This window comes from Notothenia rossii, assembly GCF_949606895.1.
Source record: "Notothenia rossii genome assembly, chromosome: 5".
NCBI classification, from domain to species: Eukaryota; Metazoa; Chordata; class Actinopteri; order Perciformes; family Nototheniidae; genus Notothenia; species Notothenia rossii.
In genome coordinates, this window is record NC_136903.1 from 20112834 (window position 1) to 20132941 (window position 20108).

At 40.7% G+C, this 20108-nt stretch overlaps 1 protein-coding gene across 1 annotated transcript; it reads left to right on the plus strand.

The window, feature by feature from the left end:
* Positions 1 to 17268: 17268 nt before the first annotated feature.
* LOC307041625 (F-box/LRR-repeat protein 14-like) lies at positions 17269 to 19923 on the plus strand. Its single transcript, XM_079685083.1, has one exon. It carries the CDS (start codon positions 17911 to 17913, stop codon positions 19120 to 19122), a length of 1212 nt encoding a protein of 403 aa, XP_079541209.1. The 5' UTR covers positions 17269 to 17910; the 3' UTR covers positions 19123 to 19923.
* Positions 19924 to 20108: the final 185 nt, after the last annotated feature.

Genomic DNA, 20108 nt, shown 5'->3' on the forward strand with positions numbered 1-20108 from the left:
CAACCAGGGGCTGCCATCAGCACTTAAACATTTCTCTCTCTCTGCTCCTTCCCCCTTCTCTCCCCTGCGTCCATGCAGCACTCTGGCTGCTGACAGGGAACACAGGAAAGATGACAAATAAAGGGAGAGAAATGATTAAAAAAAACAGAAAAAGCCCTCACCATCTTGCTAGTATTCCTGCTTCCCCTCTGTTCTTGTCACCCTCTCCCTTCCTCATCTCAGTGCTGGTGAGGTCGCTGACCCCGAGTGAGTGAGCCTCATTACCCAGTCACTCTGTATCCACTCACATAAAAGGGGAGGGGGTTGTCTTTAAATGTGTGTGTACATGAGTGTGTGTTGACGAGACACACATTGTAAATATATTTGTCATTCCTGAAGTCACTTTGAGTAAAGACGTTAAAAGAAACGACAGAGGACGGGCGTCATCGCAAGAGAGGCAGGGAAAGATTAAAAGATGGTGCATCGACGACGGGTAGAGCGGAGGATAAAGTGACGGGGAGATGAGGGGATGGATGCTGGGATGTGGAGAGGGTGGAGGGGTATGGGGGGGCTTGTGTTGGATCAAAGATAATTGTCAGTGGAAGTCATTATGCACATATTGTATAGAGAAACCCGAGGACGCTTCTTTCAACTGATCCTTCTCATCATTTCTCCTCTCCTCTTCATCAGCCTCTCGGTGTCTTCCATCCCTCCGGGGATTTAATTGGACACTGATGGGTACACTGTGACCTCAAGAGGGATAGGAAAAATAAGTACAAATCTCTGGGACAGGAACTGTTGGGACATGAAACTGAATCCACAACTCCATCAGCGTTAGTTATAGAAACACTTACAAACGATCCACAGTCCTCCAAACTAGCAATAAGACCCTAAACTGCAGTGTTAGTGAGGTTTAGAAAGTAACTTGGCTTGGCTTTTGCTGTGTGCCTTTGCCTGTGTGGTGCATACTGTATGTGTGAGATGGTGTCAGCCTCAATATGTGTGCAAGCAAGTGAGGATGAAATGGGATAGAAGTATGCTGTTTCCCCCCTCCTTCCCCTAAAAAACGTATTTCAGCCCCTTAGCTAAACTCTTGACTCAGGCTGTCTGGTGCCTGTCCGCCCACAAAACTATCTTAAACACGACATTCATACAGTACATGCTCACTTAGACGTGTATAACCAGAGTGTGGCCTGCTGGAGCCCTGAATCAGCACACACACACAGACACACACCCACACACACACACACACACACACACACACACACACACACACACACACACACACACACACACAAACATTACGTGGTCCCACCACAGCATGCAGAGCAGCATAAATTAAGACTGTTAATGGGTCTGAGCCACAGGGCTTCACTGTACTTCTCCACCCATTCAAAATCTCTCTCTCTATCTCCCTCTCTGTCCATCTGTCCGTTTGCAAGTACAGTATGAGCAGAGCACAGTGACACAAATACTGGATGGGAATTTGGACTTCTGCTCTGAGGTGTGTTTTTGTTTGATCTGGAAGTTTTTTCTAAAAGAAATTATGTTCTTGTGGTTTACTTTCCATTTTCTAGGAAAAATCAGCATAAGCTACAGCAAGTTCATGATTTAGAAAAAGTTTGTGCCATAGAATATTACTTGTGTTGCTGAGAATTGGATATGCCCATAGGCCTATGACGAAAGCTCACTTGTAAAGTCACATTTTCCAACTGTTGCAATCTGCAAACTGCTGCAATCTCTGCTTTCTAATTTTCTATTCCTAGGAAGACAGATTTTTTAAATATGATATCTTTTTTTTTAAATAAAGTTTTCTTAGACACATGAAACTATTCAGACAACATATTGTTTAATAGGTCTAGTTGATCTTTTAGTCATCAGTGTTGTTGCAAATATCATAGACATTTGGAATGAGGTTTTTTAGTTCCGCTTTTACTCGCCCTGACGTTCCTAGTTTGATACCTCTGTTGCATGTCATACTCCTTTTTCTCCCTGCATGTTTCCTGCCAATCTCTCCCCTGAAAAGACCCTTCTTGTTTTTCAAACTCCCAGTGTTGCCTGTCTGATGAATAATATATGATAATAATTGCAATGACATCATCAGGGTTGATTCGTTTTTAGACCTTAAAGAGGTCCCTCTAGAGCCACAGAATACATTCTACAACCGTTTCCAGAAGGCTGTGACAAGTAAAATTAGCTTGATGTTTTAAATCGGTGGAGTGCCCCTTTAATTTGTTCCCCATTCTTATCTATCTATCTGTGTGTCTTGTCCATCTGTCCATTTACAAGTATGACAGACACAATGACACACACACACTGAGTGGGAAATTAGCCTGCTGCCGTGACATTGTGTGTGTGTGTGTGTGTGTGTGTGTGTGTGTGTGTGTGTGTGTGTGTGTGTGTGTGTGTGTGTGTGTGTGTGTGTGTGTGTGTGTGTGTGTGTGTGTGTGTGTGTGTGTGTGTGTGTGTGTGTGTGTGTGTGTCTTTGATTGGCCCCGCTCTGTCTACCCAGTTCGTGATATCTTGTGATTATCTCTGTATGTATCTGCTCCTCCATCCTGCAGCCATTCTGGGTCAGTCCTGTCCCACCTTCACAGTGCCACCATCCTGGGCACCACATCGCTTACCATACCCTCACTCGGGATACAAAATACCCCTCCACAACCAGAATCACAGGGGCAGAGCTCCACAGTAGGCATTTGAACTTCTCTCAGCACATTTCCCTGCCCTGGCCTGACCCCTGTCCTCTGACCCGGCATCTAAACCTCTAAACCTGCGTCTGTCACTTCAGATGCTTTCTGACCTCAAAGCCTCATAAATCACTATCAGGAGATATTTTCTAAATGACTTTCTAAATACATTTGACACATCTGTCTTTTTAGGATCAATTACAGGAAGTGAATTGACTGCATCTAGACAACGTAAGAATAAAGATCAATCTTGGCTTTGGAATGCTCATTTTTCATTTCTCTTTAAACAACCAACTGAATATAATATATTCCTGTAATTATTTAATAAAGACAACAGTACACACAGTATGTAGCCAGCCAGGAGATGTACTGATCCATCAAGGGTTAATATTGTTGGTGGCAAATGTGTGTCATCCAGATAATGTGTGTTTCTAATGCATGATTTTCATATGTATTTTTAAAAAAATATAATTCTGAAGACACACCTACCTCCAGAGTGTTTTGTTGACCACTTTTTTGCTGAGAATCGCTTTGAAGGTCACCGTACTTACCTGCATGTTTCTAATTTACTGTAAATCCGACAGATGTGTTGGAGTGATGCATTATGGTCGTTAAACTGTATCATTATTTTCTGAAAATCACTGCTCTGCCTTCTAGGATATCTGACATGCTGGTGCTGTCAGCTGTCAGTCAGCTGTCACTTAACATCTTGCACTGCTGAATTAAAACACTAAGGAAAGACTGAGGAGATTTTATGACGAAGGAAAGCAGCTATTCAAAATATTTTATTAAGATAACAGATATTCAGATGTTTCATACTCCATGGCTCTTGTGGGAAATCCTGGCAGTCTGCACTAACTAACCAGATCAAGGATTATTCTAGCTCTGCTGCCAACACAGACATGCACACCTTCAAACACACATCCAGAGACACACATACACACACACAAACACACACACACACACACACACACACACACACGTGCACGCACGCGCACACACACACACAAAGAAACACATCCACATTACCTGGGGGGTCTGAGCTCCCCCTCTACAGGCCTTCACCCCACATGCTCATCTCAATTAATCACCCAACAAAACAGATGTCAGGAACAAAGGAACGATCTCCAGGCCTGTGGGGTAGAGGGGGGGAGGAGGAGAGGCATGCTAGGAGAAGGAGGGGAGGAAAAGCAAAGGGAGGAAGGATGGCAGGAGAGAGGAGAAGGAAGTGTCAGTACATTTAATGCCGGGTGGTTTGTATGAGGCAGGTGAATGGAGGATGGAGGGGTAGTTAGAATGGGATGTGTTAGCTGTTTATGTGCATCAATCCCACTACTGTAACTGTACAAAACATGATAAAACTGTAAAAAGTAAGAAAAGAAAGAAGTCAGGATGTAAGAGGGGGAGAGGAGCGAGAGACGGCAAGGGAGAGAAAAACAACAAAGCCCCGGAGATGAAAGACGGTCTACAAAACAATAGATACAAAATAATACTCCGCGGTGTGCAGAAATAGAGCAAAGATTGAAAACCTGCCAAGATAAAGACAAACCCCCGCTTTTGAACTGTCACTTCACCGCGATACTGTCAGAAAACAAATGGCAATCTTGACAGGTTTCAGCTGCTTTGAAAGAGACAGTCATATTTTATTCACAAACGCATATTTTATGGCTTGGCTTTTATAGCAAAGATCATAACCTGTTGTTAAGTACTGAATTCTTGAATCTTGTGCTAAATTATTGACATCTACATAATGTACAGAGGGAGAGAGAGGGGGGGGGATGCCAGGGAGGGCGTAAAAGCAGAGGAAATAGGAAGGAAAGAAGAGGGAGGTTTGGAATAAAATAATGGGGAAGAACTGAAAGCTGGAAGAAATCTCTACATTTCTTTAACATGCACTCTGTTGTTTTTACATAAATCCATGAAAAACGCCACACAGTCTGTGGAAAACCATCAATCTGCCGGCATTATCCCTCCACTGTTTTCTTCCTTCCACCCATCCTTTAGAGCAGCAGTCCGCTGTCTCTCTCTCCCGCTGCCTGTAGAGTGTGGACAGTGAGAGTTACAGCTCACATCAATAACAGGCAGATAACGGCCCAGTCCTCAGTCTTCAAGCACAGCCTTAAATCACATCAGCCCTGGAGGGAAGTAAATGAAGAGAGAGGAGGAGAGGGGGAAAGCTTAGCACTTATGAGGCACACAACAACAGTGCCGTGCTGGTAAAATACACACAAGTGGAGCAGAGCTTTATTAAAAAGAAAGAAAAACACAAGAATGCATAAATTTATGCAGCATAAAAACACGGCTCTGTGTTGTAACTGAGAGTTCACACACTGAGCAACACGCCGAGGGAGGAGAGAAAAGGAGACATGATGACTGAGAGTGTGTGTGTGTATGTGTGTGTGTATTTGCATATGTGTCACTGCATGTCTTCAGGCCCATTCTTTCTGTATGTCTGGATGACAGAAGCACATTACTGAGCTGCAGTACAGGACATTGAAAAACGTTCCATCCCACTGGCAGCCATTGATCCACAGTAAACTGGGAGACACTGACCCAGGTTGTAGATATTGAACTAACAAACAAATACAGACAAGCGTTATTGTTTTAAAAGTATTTCTAAACACAACTTATTTCGATAGTTTTGCCATTCGCTGCTGTCAGTAACAAAATACCTACCAAGTTAATTGCTGAGATCTAGATGCACTTAAAAGGAAGTCAGATGGGGAGGGAACACAATCAATCGAATGCATTAAGGTCCGACACAAACACAATGGTTAGTGGATTAAAAAAGAAAATGAAGGCAATCTGTAGAAATGAAAATGACCCTTTCACAGATGGATTAACTTGACTTAAGTCATTACCGGTGAACTCTCTGCCTTTTCAGATCTTTTATCAAGGTTTATTTGTGTTTTGTAGGATCAAAAGAGGGTTAAGATAATTAAACCGAGCACCAGGGAACCCCTACTTTAAATAATAGATTAGATAAAATGTTGCCTTGTTTTCATTTAACGGCTCTGGTTTTTGCTTCATCACCGCTGTAGTGGCTATCTTACCACATTTGCAGATCTTAGCTCTTTGTGAGTAAAATGATATGACCGGCAACAGAAATGAAGCTATGAAAAATGTGTCTCCTGCAAGTCCAAACCTTCATCTTAGATAAGGATGTCTCCCTCCTTTCAGCCCCTTTCCTATCTCCTTAATTGTTCCCTCCTCCAGCCTTTGTGCCTTCATCTTCATCTTGCCTTTCTCCTTTGGTTATCTTTTATGTCACTGACACACACGTCAACATTTCTACACCTAAACCCACTTTCCTCTCGTCTCTCCTCCTCTTTCTCTCTCTCTCTCTATGGCTCCTTCTCTCTTGACATAATGATTCAATGACACTTGTCTTTTCACTTCAGTGTCATGCTGACAAGAGGAGCACACACACAAACCCACACACTACCACACATTTCACAGCAGAGAGTTGGGATGATTGTACAGAGTAATAGGAGGTCCACTTGAGTCGATGCTACAGTAAACAGTGTGTGTGAGCGGGGGTCAGAGGTCGCTCAGTGTTACGACTCCCTCTGCGCCCTTGAGGTCACACACATCCTTCGCAGGCAGCTGCTGCCAACACTGTCCCCATGCTCTGAAGTATAGATCAGAACAGCTAAAGTGATTTAAAGGGATTACTCCACTCTGCTCAAACACACACTCACACACACTTTCACTCACATGCACAGGCAGCGTGTACGTACACTTCCTATAGATGGAAAAGCTTATGGCCTGTCATGTTGCTGCAATATGAGAGTGTTTGTATTGCAGCGGTGTTCGATAATGTTATTGTGTCTGGCTGCGTATGTGGCTGACCTGCTGACCTTTTGCCCTGCGCTCAGCTCCTGCCGACCCGGTTTACAGAAGAGGTCAGAGGTCGCCGGGGGCCGCCCAATCACACCCCCAGATGGAGCCCTTTTAGCAGCAGGGACAACACCTGTTAACACCAAGACAGTTTCCTGGAAGAGACATGTTCTCCTCAGTGTGATGAATCGAAAAGCATACGTGTCCTCTGTGAGTGACAATCATATTGACGAACAGCTCTGTGGAGACACACACACACACACACACACACACACACACACACACACACACACACACACACACACACACACACACTACGCTCTGTTTGACATGTCATGTGGGTTCAGTCAGTCACACAATGTGCACCGTATGAACGATGACCGGTCACACCTCACTAACTCTGAACACAATGACAGGAGGTCACAGTCACACACTGGTAACTGTCTCCAGTCTATGGTTTTTGTGTGTGTCTGAGAAAGTGTGTAAAACAGTGCATGTGTTAACCACGATGACAAAATGTGACTCACAAGTTTCTGTCCTACAGCAACTTCTTCTTTAAATATACGTTGAGCATATAACACACAATGCTCAAATCCCATATGAGCTAAATTCAATTTTAAATATCAAATACATTGTGAATAAAACAGCCTTCATTTTTATGCAATACTTTCTGACAAAATCTAAGATGAGAAAACGTAGCTGCTTCAGGTTTTTCTGATTATTTGTGTGTGTGTGTGTGTGTGTGTGTGTGTGTGTGTGTGTGTGTGTGTGTGTGTGTGTGTGTGTGTGTGTGTGTGTGTGTGTGAGTGCGTGCGTGCGTGTGTGAGCTGTCAGAGGATATCTGGTGAGAATGGGCTAATTGGAGTTAATTCACCATCTGTCTGTGTGAGCCAGCAGACAGGGTCATTAGCAGAGACAAGTCCAGCCACAGGGGAGGCCGAGAGGGGAATCGCCATCCCTCACTTTCCCTGCTTCTGTCTTTAGTTTCTCTTTTTCTCCTCCTTCCTGACTACCAAACCGTCTCTTTTCTTCATATCTGTGTCTTCTTATCAGTTTAATCCTCATTCATCAAAAAAAAAATTCCTTCTGTGTGAATTTGTAAAACAAAAAATATATTTAAATTATTTTTTTGACGTTAAGATTCTGATTATACGCTAAAGATTGTTAGGAGTGGTGATGATCTTATTGGGTGTAGGTGTGGAGTGATCCTTTTTCTTCATATTTTTTTGTTTTGTCAGATCAGCACTGCCCTCTGTTGGTCAGATGTGGCCTGAGATCACAGCGCTGAGCAGAGATAAAAGAGATGAAAGGAGAAGGGTAGATATTTTCCTGTCCTCCGGAGAGGGAATCTCAAATTCAGATTCAAAGGTCTTATTGTCATGACATATACAAAACTACGATGTAATGTATTAAAAACTTAGATTGCAGGTTCTTCAACTGTGCAATTTACAAGACTTACAACAAGAAATATAAAAAAAAAACAATAAAAATTCAATAGTGCAAGCTCAGGTGTAATAGTATAATGGCCTGTGGGATGAAACTTATCCTGAGTCTGGTGGTTTTGGTCTTGATTTTCTGCTAAAGAGAGACTATTTATTCCAATAATACTTTTTTTTTGTTGATTCAACACTGCATTAAAACCCTAAAGAAACCCAAACGTTGATTAAATGCACAAGTATATGATTACTTTACAATTACATGCTTGACCATCACAAATGCAGTGACCTTTTAGAGTCAATATAATATTAAACTTTGTCATCCGGACCTATGTTGTGTGTCGTGCCACCTCTATTTCACCATATATCATTTATATCTCTGCACTATTAATTTATAAATCATTTTTACATGCGAATGTCTGAAATGATTGAGAGAGGCATATGAATCGGAATGAGGAAGGAGAGGATATTAAAATCAACGTTAATGTATTTAAAGTAAAATTGTACTTTTGTTAATGTAAATAAATAACATTGGGTCGTTAACTCCATTTGAGATGAAGACCATTAAATCTCGGTATGATCACGGAGGTGGGACAGATGATCGAGATGTCTGTCTCTGTATCAGTAAGAACTGCAGAAAACGTTAGGTATGAAAGCCTAGCAGACATCTCTCAGTGGATGTCTGCTCATCACCTCAAGCTCAACCTTGACAAGACTGAACTGCTTTTCCTTCGGGAAAAGATTGTCCCACTCTTGACCTAACAATCAACATCGGCACCTCTGTTGTCTCCCCGACTCAGACTGCAAGGAATCTGGGTGTGATCCTAGATAACAAACTGTCCTTCACTGCAAACATCGCTGCTACAACCCGCTGCTGCAGATACACACTTTACAACAGGGGTGGGGAACCTTTTCCCTCTCAAGGGCCATTTCAATTCTTTCAACATCCTCCGAGGGCCGTACAAATTATTGACCTCTGCTTAAAAAAACTAAAATCACTGCACATTCATTTCGCCTTTCTTTCATGCTGTGCAAAGAAAAAGCAACCTCTTAATCCAGATATCTTACCATGACTCGCGCATTCATGCACGTGCACGGTTGTGACATGACCACCAAAACAGAAAGATATGGACACAAGATGTGAGCAAATGTATTTAGTTTCCTATCCATGTGGACATGATTTAAGTGGGGGAGGACCTAACCTCCTCTACGGGGGTCCGGGGGGCATGCTCCCCCGGGAAGATTTTTTTTTAAATGTTGAAGTTAAAAGCATCAATCTGGTGCACTTTGAGAGCAACATTAGTTGATCTATGGATACATCTCTCAACACCCATATGAAACAGAACTGTAAGCCGTTTTATTTTTCTTTATGGATATTTTACAAATCACTCCCCTTTCAAACTGTATTCTTGTTTATTAATATCAACTTTATTTTACTGTCATATAGTATTTTATACCAGTTTACTTTATTATCTTATTTTTTTATAATGATCATATAAAGGTGTGCCTTTACCTCAGTGGTTGTAGAAAAAGCTAGCTAACCAGATGCTAATAAAAACTAAGTTATTGACTGTATCACCAGTATGACAGATGAACAGATCGCCACTGGGCTTTCAACTAAAGACACAGCCACGCAACAACTGCGGCATGTGTACGGCTCCTTATGGGTAGGCTATTGCCATTTTTGGAAGTGCCGGAGCGGTGTTCTGTTGCTCTCCGTCAGCACTACACCTCTGTCAGACGAGACATAATTACCACGTGATGACACGTTAGGCCCGTGTTGTATTCAAGGCCCCTGACCTTGGCCAGGAAAAACAGGCACTCGCTTGTTTCATTTTTTTGCGGTCTAGATTTCTTTCATTTTTTTCTTTTTTGCGTGTGTTTATAAATCACCTCGAGGGCCGTGCCAAATGGTCTCGCGGGCCGTATACGGCCCGGGGGCCGGAGGTTCCCCACCCCTGCTTTACAACATCAGGAGGATACGTCCCCAGCTGATCCTCAACGCAGGTTCTGGGCCAGGCTCTCGTAATCTCACGCCTAGACTACTGCAACTCCCTCCCGGCTGGTCTACCTGCATGTACCATCCGACCTCTGCAGCTCATCCAGAATGCAGCGGCTCGTCTGGTCTTCAACCTTCCTAAATTCTACCACACCACGCCGCTCCTCCGCTCCCTTCACTGGCTTCCAGTAACTGCTAGAATCCACTTCAAGACAATGGTACTTGCGTACCATGCTGCGAATGGATCTGGCCCTTCCTACATCCAGGACATGGTTAAACCATACACCCCAGCACGTACACTCCGCTCTGCATCGGCCAAACAGCCCGCTGCACCCGCAATGTGAGACTGCGGTCAAGCCAGCCGTCTTTCACTTTTGCGTGGTCAAACCAGCCGCCCCTGTATTTCGAGTCCGCGATTAGTTACAGGTTTACGGTAATGCAATAAAACAACCCTGGGAAGCTGGATTTCAAAGTAAAGGATGGCATGTGGTTCATTTCTATTATTTGCGATTGAGGAACAGGGTAATTTATGAGAATAATTTTAGGACTTATTGCTTCATAAACTTGTTGCACAAATACTATGAACTACTTTTACTGTGTACTTTTTGAGAATGGCAATATTCTCTCCAGAGAACAAGAAGGAGCATTTTTGTCTAACTTAGACGTGGGATAAAAAATATTTCTTCCATAAGTAGTTTATGAAACTGCCATGTTTGTACTTAATACTTCTAGGACTACTTGCAAACATAATATGAACTACTTTTACTTTGTACTTTTTCAGTAATTTGAGTTTCAAAGTCCTCTCCAGAGAACAAGAATGAACATTTTTGTCAACTTTAATGTGGTCTAAAAAACATTTCTTCCATAAGTAGTTTATGAAACTGCCATGTTTGTACTTAGTACTTCTTAGACTACTTGCAAACATAATATGAACTACTTTTACTGTGTACTTTTTCAGTAATTTGAGTTTCAAAGTCCTCTCCAGAGAACAAGAATGAACATTTTTGTCAACTTTAATGTGGTCTAAAAAACATTTCTTCCAAAAGTAGTTTATGAAACTGCCATGTTTGTACTTAGTACTTCTTAGACTACTTGCACAAATAATATGAACTACTTTTACTGTGTACTTTTTCAGTCATTTGAGTTTCAAAGTCCTCTCCAGAGAACAAGAATGAGCCTTTTTGTCAACTTTAATGTGGTCTAAAAAACATTTCTTCCATAAGTAGTTTATGGGTCTGCCATGTTTGTACTTAATACTTCTTAGACTACTTGCACAAATAATATGAACTACTTTTACTGTGTACTTTTTCAGTAATTTGAGTTTCAAAGTCCCCTCCAGACAACAAGAAGGAGCATTTTCGTCTAACTTTGACGTGGGATAAAAAACATTTCTTCCATAAGTAGTTTATGAAACTGCCATGTTTGTACTTAGTACTTCTTAGACTACTTGCAAACATAATATGAACTACTTTTACTGTGTACTTTTTGAGTAATTTGAGTTTCAAAGCCCTCTCCATACAACAAGAATGAGCATTTTTGTCAACTTTAATGTGGTCTAAAAAACATTTCTTCCATAAGTAGTTTATGAAACTGCCATGTTTGTACTTAGTACTTCTTAGACTACTTGCAAACATAATATGAACTACTTTTACTGTGTACTTTTTCAGTAATTTGAGTTTCAAAGTCCTCTCCAGAGAACAAGAATGAACATTTTTGTCAACTTTAATGTGGTCTAAAAAACATTTCTTCCAAAAGTAGTTTATGAAACTGCCATGTTTGTACTTAGTACTTCTTAGACTACTTGCACAAATAATATGAACTACTTTTACTGTGTACTTTTTCAGTCATTTGAGTTTCAAAGTCCTCTCCAGAGAACAAGAATGAACATTTTTGTCAACTTTAATGTGGTCTAAAAAACATTTCTTCCATAAGTAGTTTATGGGTCTGCCATGTTTGTACTTAGTACTTCTTAGACTACTTGCACAAATAATATGAACTACTTTTACTGTGTACTTTTTCAGTAATTTGAGTTTCAAAGTCCCCTCCAGACAACAAGAAGGAGCATTTTCGTCTAACTTTGACGTGGGATAAAAAACATTTCTTCCATAAGTAGTTTATGAAACTGCCATGTTTGTACTTAGTACTTCTTAGACTACCTGCAAACATAATATGAACTACTTTTACTGTGTACTTTTTCAGTAATTTGAGTTTCAAAGTCCTCTCCAGAGAACAAGAATGAGCATTTTTGTCAACTTTAATGTGGTCATTCTTGTTCTTATGGAAGAAATGTTTTTTTGAGACCACATTAAAGTTGACAAAAATGCTCATTCTTGTTCTCTGGAGAGGACTTTGAAACTCAAATTACTGAAAAAGTACACAGTAAGAGTAGTTCATATTATGTTTGCAAGTAGTCTAAGAAGTACTAAGTACAAACATGGCAGTTTCATAAACTACTTATGGAAGAAATGTTTTTTAGACCACATTAAAGTTGACAAAAATGCTAATTTTTGTTCTCTGGAGAGGATTTTGAAACTCAAATTACTGAAAAAGTACACAGTAAAAGTAGTTCATATTATGTTTGCAAGTAGTCCTAGAAGTATTAAGTACAAACATGACAGTTTCATAAACTACTTATGGAAGAAATGTTTTTTATCCCACGTCAAATTTAGACAAAAATGCTCCTTCTTGTTCTCTGGAGGGAATTTTGCCATTCTCAAAAAGTACACAGTAAAAGTAGTTCATAGTATTTGTGCAACAAGTTTATGAAGCAATAAGTCCTAAAATTATTCTCATAAATTACCCTGTTCCTCAATCGGAAATAATAGAAATGAACCACATGCCATCCTTTACTTTGAAATCCAGCTTCCCAGAGTTGTTTTATTGCATTACCGTAAACCTGTAACTAATCGCGCACTCGAAATACAGGGGCGGCTGGTTTGACCACGCAAAAGTGAAAGACGGCTGGCTTGACGGCAGTACTGCGAGGGGGACCCAAGTTCCCATCAGCAAAAACTTGTGGGTTTGCTATCCTGGCTCCAAAATGGTGGAGTGAGCTCCCCATTGAAATCAGGACAGCAGATAGCTTGCACATCTTCCGGCGCAGACTGAAAACTCATCTCTTTCGACGCCACTTTGAGCGATAGAATTACTAACAAAGCAATTATACTAATAAAGGGCTGGCTTATCTAAAGCCAGTTGAGTAGCACTTGAAATGTTTGGCTCTACGAAACCTGATGTACTTATATGATTCTGTTTTCTTCAAGGTTGTATCTTCCTGGTCGAATGCACTTATTGTAAGTAGCTTTGGATAAAAGCGTCAGCTAAATGCAATGTAATGTAATGTAATGTAATGAAAGCTAATATGAACTTTTGGCTGTTTTTGAATTGACCATTTAATTGATGACATCAGTTTCCCCAGTGCCAGAGATAATCATCACAGTCAGCAGAGCCCTGAGAGTTGAGGGACCTCTCCATCGCCGTGTGGTCTTCTATACAATAATTTACAGAGATTACAGTAAAATAATGTGTTTTTATATCTGAAAGGTCTAAGGTGAAATACAAGGGATTGGGATAGTCATGGTTCCTGATGTGAATCAACAATAGTTCAATCAGGAGAGACGGTTTTGATGTAAGAATACATATTTATTGCCAGGGATACACATTTGAATGTAATGTAATGTGATTTTGGCGATTAGGCCCGTTGTGCAGGAGTATCATTCGGGAGGGGAGAACCGATCCGATGAAACCCCCCCGGGGTCTAGACATTGGTGGTGGTGAATGGATATTTGGGTCGGTCTGAAGAGGAGTGGCTTAGCTTGACCCTGGACTCAGAGGGACAGGAGGTGAAAAGGGGTGGAGGAGGGTTGCGTTGAGTCACCTGAAATGACAGCTGTCAGAGGGGGGAGAGAAGATTTAAAAGGTTTAGCGGAGCGCTATAGGCTTGTCTGAATAGAGCAACGTGATTGGTTAAACTGGGGAGTGACGCCGCCGATCACTTATTGAGAGGAGAGAGTAGTAACAGAAATAGAAAATGAAGAGTAAAGACGGTCTTCGTGGTTGAACTATACTGATACTTTTTTTTTTAATTAATCATTTTCTCAGAACACTAAACACAATTCACAAAACCACACACCCAAAGTGAAAAACACCTAATTTCTGCTAAATGAAGAACTGCACTCAAAAAACTACATAAACTCTTACCAAATGCAAACCTTTGCACCAAATAACACACTTCATTCATAATACTAGATTGTTTGATCACCCAACTGCTGAGCATAATCTAAAGCACTTTCATGTTGTATGGGCTATGCTCTAGAGGTTTCTGCAGAGAAAGATTGCTTGCTTATAGAGAAATACAGTAAATGAAGAAATACAAATGAGTTGTTGAAAAAAATCATATTTTAAAAATAACATTGTGCAACATGCATCTCAGCACATAGTTACTATGCTTCGGGTCTCTCTAAGTGTGATGCATTGTTTGCCAAAACCAAGTTTGTAACTGCTGCTTCCTGTGCCTCATCCTTGGTCTTCCACCTGCACCTCTTTGTTTCTCAGTCCTTCAGATAAACAACAAAGATCTAGTGGTTGGTCAGTGTCTGTGTTGCATACAAGTAAGTTTACCACAGTACATTGTGCTGGATTTTTTTACAGTTATAGTATGTAACATGCCAACAATTCAACTACAGTAATGAAGAAAATACGTTTCACAAAACACGCACTGATATATCATGAATTATGCAGAGCTAAAAACTGGTAACTAACCTGTTTTCAAGTCTAAGTGTCCGGATTACAGAGACAACAGTAAATCGGCTTAGATTAGGCTGAACCCTCTGTCCAGCCTCTCTCATCGTCAAACCATGGTTGATAACGTGTGCAATGATTTGCAGAAAGTGCCATGTTGATTTGCAAATTGTGTGAAAAGCTGGAAACGTGTTTAGAGTTTTGGAGATTTGAGCCAATGTTTTGCTCTTTGAGTGTCAGTTAAAATAATTGTGCTTTATTTATAATGTTAGTGTGTTAGCAATCGAGAAAAACTGTATTAGAAGCATTAACATTTCTGAGAGTGTTTTTTTGGCTTCATTCGAGCACTTTGTCAAGACCAATGCAACAAATTATGTTTAATGGTGTTACATACTGTATAAGATACCTGGAATTCCAAAAAAGATATAAGGTCTACATTTTTTAAATATTACAAATGAAATATAATTTATTCACTTCCAATGGTCTTTTCCTTTGTATTTTAATGAAAGATTCCTCCTTTGAGAACTGGAGAACACTCTGCATTTTAACTTCTTTTTTCTGTTGGGTACAATATTTCTACTAAGATATAAGAAGCTTTCTGGCTTTGTTATTGTTTTTTGTTCTGAGAGTTCTCAGGCTGTTTGACTGAACTAAATATATGTTGTGTTGAAAGATTCAGGAGTCCATAGCTAGACTGGAGCCTTGGAAAATTCCAGGAATTGTAGGTATTTATTGTTTCAGTGCCCCTGGTGAGCTGATGTCAGGGGGCCCAGGATTTCTAGCTGTGCCCCTGAAGGTCAAAGGTGACTGAAGGTTTAAAGGTGACTTGAACTACGGAAACTTCTCATTACTGGTATTGCTACACAAATACATGAAAGTTTACAAACGGCTTGCTGATTAAAACTAATGAGTTGGTTCTCAGTTAAATCGCCAAACTCTTCACAAATTCTAAACATTCTTTCCCATTTCAGCCATTATCTCTGACATAGTGTTACAAACAGGGAGGAGGTACAGTTTGCTGTTTTTAACTGAACTAGCATTGTTTTTTGTTATTGTTTTAGGTTTTGTTGGTTTCTTTGGTATGACTTTACATGGAATATCAAAGGTGAATTTGTGACTGTAACACATTGCTGAACTGTCTACAGTGCATATCCTTTTTTCTGTGTACTGCAGTATTAACTTTTCCCAGTAAACCTTCACCTACTGTTGAAAAATCTGAATATAAAATGCAAATTGTGAAACACAATAGCATTCGGCTACACAAAACGGACAGAACAAAAAACAATACTTGGGTGATGTGTGAATTTGTGTGAAGATTTCTAGAGTCGACTAACATGGTGAAAAAACATAAAAAAATGTAAAGCACTACAACTGACGCAATTACAAACTTTCATTTTGGTGGCATTGGCCAATTTACTTACACAATTACTAAGTGTTTTTTGTGAGCGAGTTACTATTGTTTGCACACATGCAGTAGTGTTATGATATCCCATGAAACAGCTCTGCCAAGGGATATTACATTATACAAATATTTGGCAATTATTTAACAATCAATCCATTAATTCAATTGCAAAACCATATTAAATCAATGGTATACAAATCGGTGCCAAGGTGTAAAACAGACGAATAACGTTATTTGTGTTTTGTCAATGTTATCCCACTTGAAAGAGGTAAAAACATGTCACACACTCTGTCCCCATTTACTTTTCTTATTTATTTAAATTACGTTTTGGTACTCAGGTATTCCCATGCATTATACATTAAATTCCAATAGACACATTTGACCTTGTGTTTGTTTTTCCCAATGTTGATGTTAATTTTTCTCAATATATATTTTCTTTAGCTTTTTGCCTATGTGGGGTTCTTATCTGTATGTATATAAAGTGAATTATTGGCAACAAAAAACTCTAAACAATAAGCAACACTTAAAACCCTCCAAGGTATATTAATTATGCATGTGTCACTTTGTTCTAGTTTTTGAAACTAAAACTGTTTGAACAAACATAACACATATTGTTCTAATTTTCTACTTCTGTATAGTTATGTTTTTTCTTCTTGCTGAAGGATGCAATAGTATCTTTGATCATAGGTGGGTATGTGTGCTTAAGTAAAATGTTGAGGTATGTGTACTTTACTTAGTATTTCCATTTAATGCTACTTTATACTTCTACTCCACTACATTTAATAAACAGCTTTAGCTATTTTTAACAAAATACATCTCTAAAATGTAACTAGTGGACTTACTAAATTACCAAAAAGTCTAATTATTTCAATACTTTACAAAAGGTCAACCAGAACTTTGTCACATATATAAATATAATTATATATAGGCCTACACACATTAAGGCAATTATTTTCTGCACAATGATTACTTTAGGCCTACTTACTTTTTAAGTACATTTTGCTTCTAATACTTTTGTTTTAAGTATTTTGACAATAATGTATTATTAGTACTTTAACTCAAGTAAACCATCTGAATATTTCTTCCACCACTGTCTTGTCTTTGATGCATCGTATAATAATGTTGTTCGTAACATTAAGCAGTAGTGCTACTCGTCCCCTCCACTAGGAGCCGCTGGCAGAGTCTGAGCCGCTGAGAGCGGACACAGAGCTGGTTATTCATTGTAGCGATCCGGGATGCTCCGCCGCTGCTGGAAATGCCTCATACGTTAAAGGAGCCTGGCAGTTACCTTTGTACGAGGAGAAAAAGCTTTGGGGATCAAAGTTTCTGAAGACTAAAAAGTTATTGGATATGCGTTGCGAGGAACGGGATTAGCCGATAACTTGCTTTGAACGGCTTGAACGGGGATGTTGCTCGGCTTTTCACAAGTTTACACAGCTAACGCTACGCCGACGTTTGCTAACGTTAGCGCAACAGCGTTAGCCTAGCAGCCTTAGCCTAGCCTGCTAAGTAAATATTAAGACTGCCTTTCGGAGTTTCCCGCATCCAAGTTATCACACCAAGAACTGTGTCTATTGTGTACATTTTACACCATCGTTTATTTAATAGCAAGTCATAATAGCAAGGTTCGCCCCTACAAGATGGGTTGCTTCTGTTACGTTACACACAAAGCTAACTGGCTATAGTTAGCCTGTATGCTAGCTGACATTAGCTAACACCGCCGAGCGAGCCAGCAACTTCAGCAGGAGAGTTTCGGCGAGCTAACCACGACAGTATTGTCGGCCAGAGTCAACCTCTGCTGCTAAACGCAGCCATCCTGCAGTCATGTTTGAAATGGAGACCCATATATCGTGCCTTTTCCCGGAGATCCTGGCCATTATTTTCAGTTATCTGGACGTTAAAGACAAAGGGAGAGTAGCCCAAGTGTGCGCGGCCTGGAGGGACGCGTCCTACCACAAGTCGGTGTGGAGGGGGGTGGAAGCCAAGCTCCATCTGCGGAGAGCTAACCCGTCTCTGTTCCCCAGCCTGCAGACCAGGGGGATCAAAAAAGTTCAAATTCTCAGCTTAAGGCGAAGTCTGAGCTACGTGATTCAAGGGATGCCGCACATTGAAAGCCTTAACCTGTGTGGGTGTTTTAACCTCACAGACAACGGACTCGGACATGCCTTTGTGCAGGACATCCCATCCCTGCGGGTGCTGAATCTCAGCCTTTGTAAACAGATCACTGACTCCAGCCTGGGTAGGATTGCCCAGTACCTCAAAAATCTGGAGGTGCTTGAACTCGGGGGATGCAGTAATATCACAAACACCGGCCTGTTGCTCATTGCCTGGGGCTTGCACAGACTCAAGAGCCTTAACCTGCGCAGCTGCAGGCATGTGTCGGATGTGGGCATCGGTCACCTGTCCGGCATGACCCGCAGCGCGGCAGAGGGCTGCCTGTCCCTGGAGAAGCTAACCTTGCAGGACTGCCAGAAGCTGACTGATCTTTCTCTCAAACATGTCTCAAAGGGTCTGAACAAACTCAAAGTGCTCAACCTCAGCTTCTGCGGAGGGATATCAGACGCAGGGATGATCCACCTGTCACACATGACACACCTGTGCAGCCTGAACCTGCGGTCGTGTGATAATATCAGTGACACGGGGATAATGCATCTGGCCATGGGCTCCCTCCGGCTCTCTGGACTTGATGTCTCCTTTTGTGACAAGATTGGAGACCAGAGCATGGCTTACATCGCCCAGGGCTTGTATCAGCTCAAGTCCCTCTCCCTGTGCTCCTGCCACATCAGTGATGATGGCATTAACAGGATGGTACGCCAGATGCATGAGCTCAAGACTCTCAACATTGGACAGTGTGTGAGGATCACAGACAAAGGGTTGGAGTTGATAGCTGACCACCTCACCCAGCTGACTGGGATTGATCTGTACGGGTGTACAAAGATTACTAAGAGGGGTCTGGAGAGGATAACACAACTCCCGTGCCTTAAAGTGTTAAACCTGGGACTGTGGCAGATGACTGAGAGTGAGAGAGTGAGGTGAAATCTCTCTCATTCAGTATACATGTTTCATTGTGTATGGTGCTCAGTTATGTACTGAGAGGGACTCCTTTCTTAATTTTTAACTTCAATACTGTGAGTAAAAACAAGGAGAGGGGCTCTGCATTGATCACTGGAATATTGTTCACATTCTTGCAATACTCCGCTCTTAGTTTCAGCCTGGCACTCTTCTAATGTGCATTGTTTAATCTCAGCCTGTGTACAGTTCCTAATATCTAGCTACCTCACCCATCAAACACAGGAGTGCCTACTATTGCTGAATAATAGATTAAATTGCATATTTTTGTGACTCACCTTCCAATGAAGATTCAGATATTTTAAAAGATCTCATTGCAGAAAAATAGCTAGGTATTTTAACTCTTAACAGAAAGGCACATTTTGATAGAATTGCTTTTTGGCTGATGTATTTTTTATTTGTGTAACCAATATTTTTTTCTATTGAGTGACTTGACAAAATTGTACTTCAAATTGAAGTGGATGGATCACTCGCTGTCTCTTTGTTTACCTGTGTATAGTTGGCTATGTTTCATATTCCTGAGGAAATAAGTATATACTAGATGTTCCAGTATGCTACTCTGTCAAAGGTTAATCAACACAACTACAGTAAGGCGTAGTAATTAACAGCTGCAAAGGCTATATGCAATACCTAAAAACTGTTATCAATGGTTTTCTCCTGAGGAGCTTCCAACGTGTCAGAGTATTTGTTTAAAAAAAAGCAGTAATTTAAGATTGTTTTATATTCATACAGTAGTGATATTTATGAATAAAGATGGCAAATATGTTTCATTTGTGTTTCATTTAACAGTTTTAACATTGATGTGATTTATAGTTATGACCATATATCTAAGGTTTGTGCAGTTTAGGGCTTCACTAATACGTCTTAATGGCCAGGTTCTTTACATTTGTAATGCACAAGATTAACCAAAGAATGCCTTAGTATTTGTTTTGCAAAAGAGCTACCAGTAGACA

Bases quoted from the DNA above. Each gene is read 5' to 3' on its own strand.
- LOC307041625 (XM_079685083.1), top strand. From the start codon at position 17,911: ATGTTTGAAATGGAGACCCATATATCGTGCCTTTTCCCGGAGATCCTG.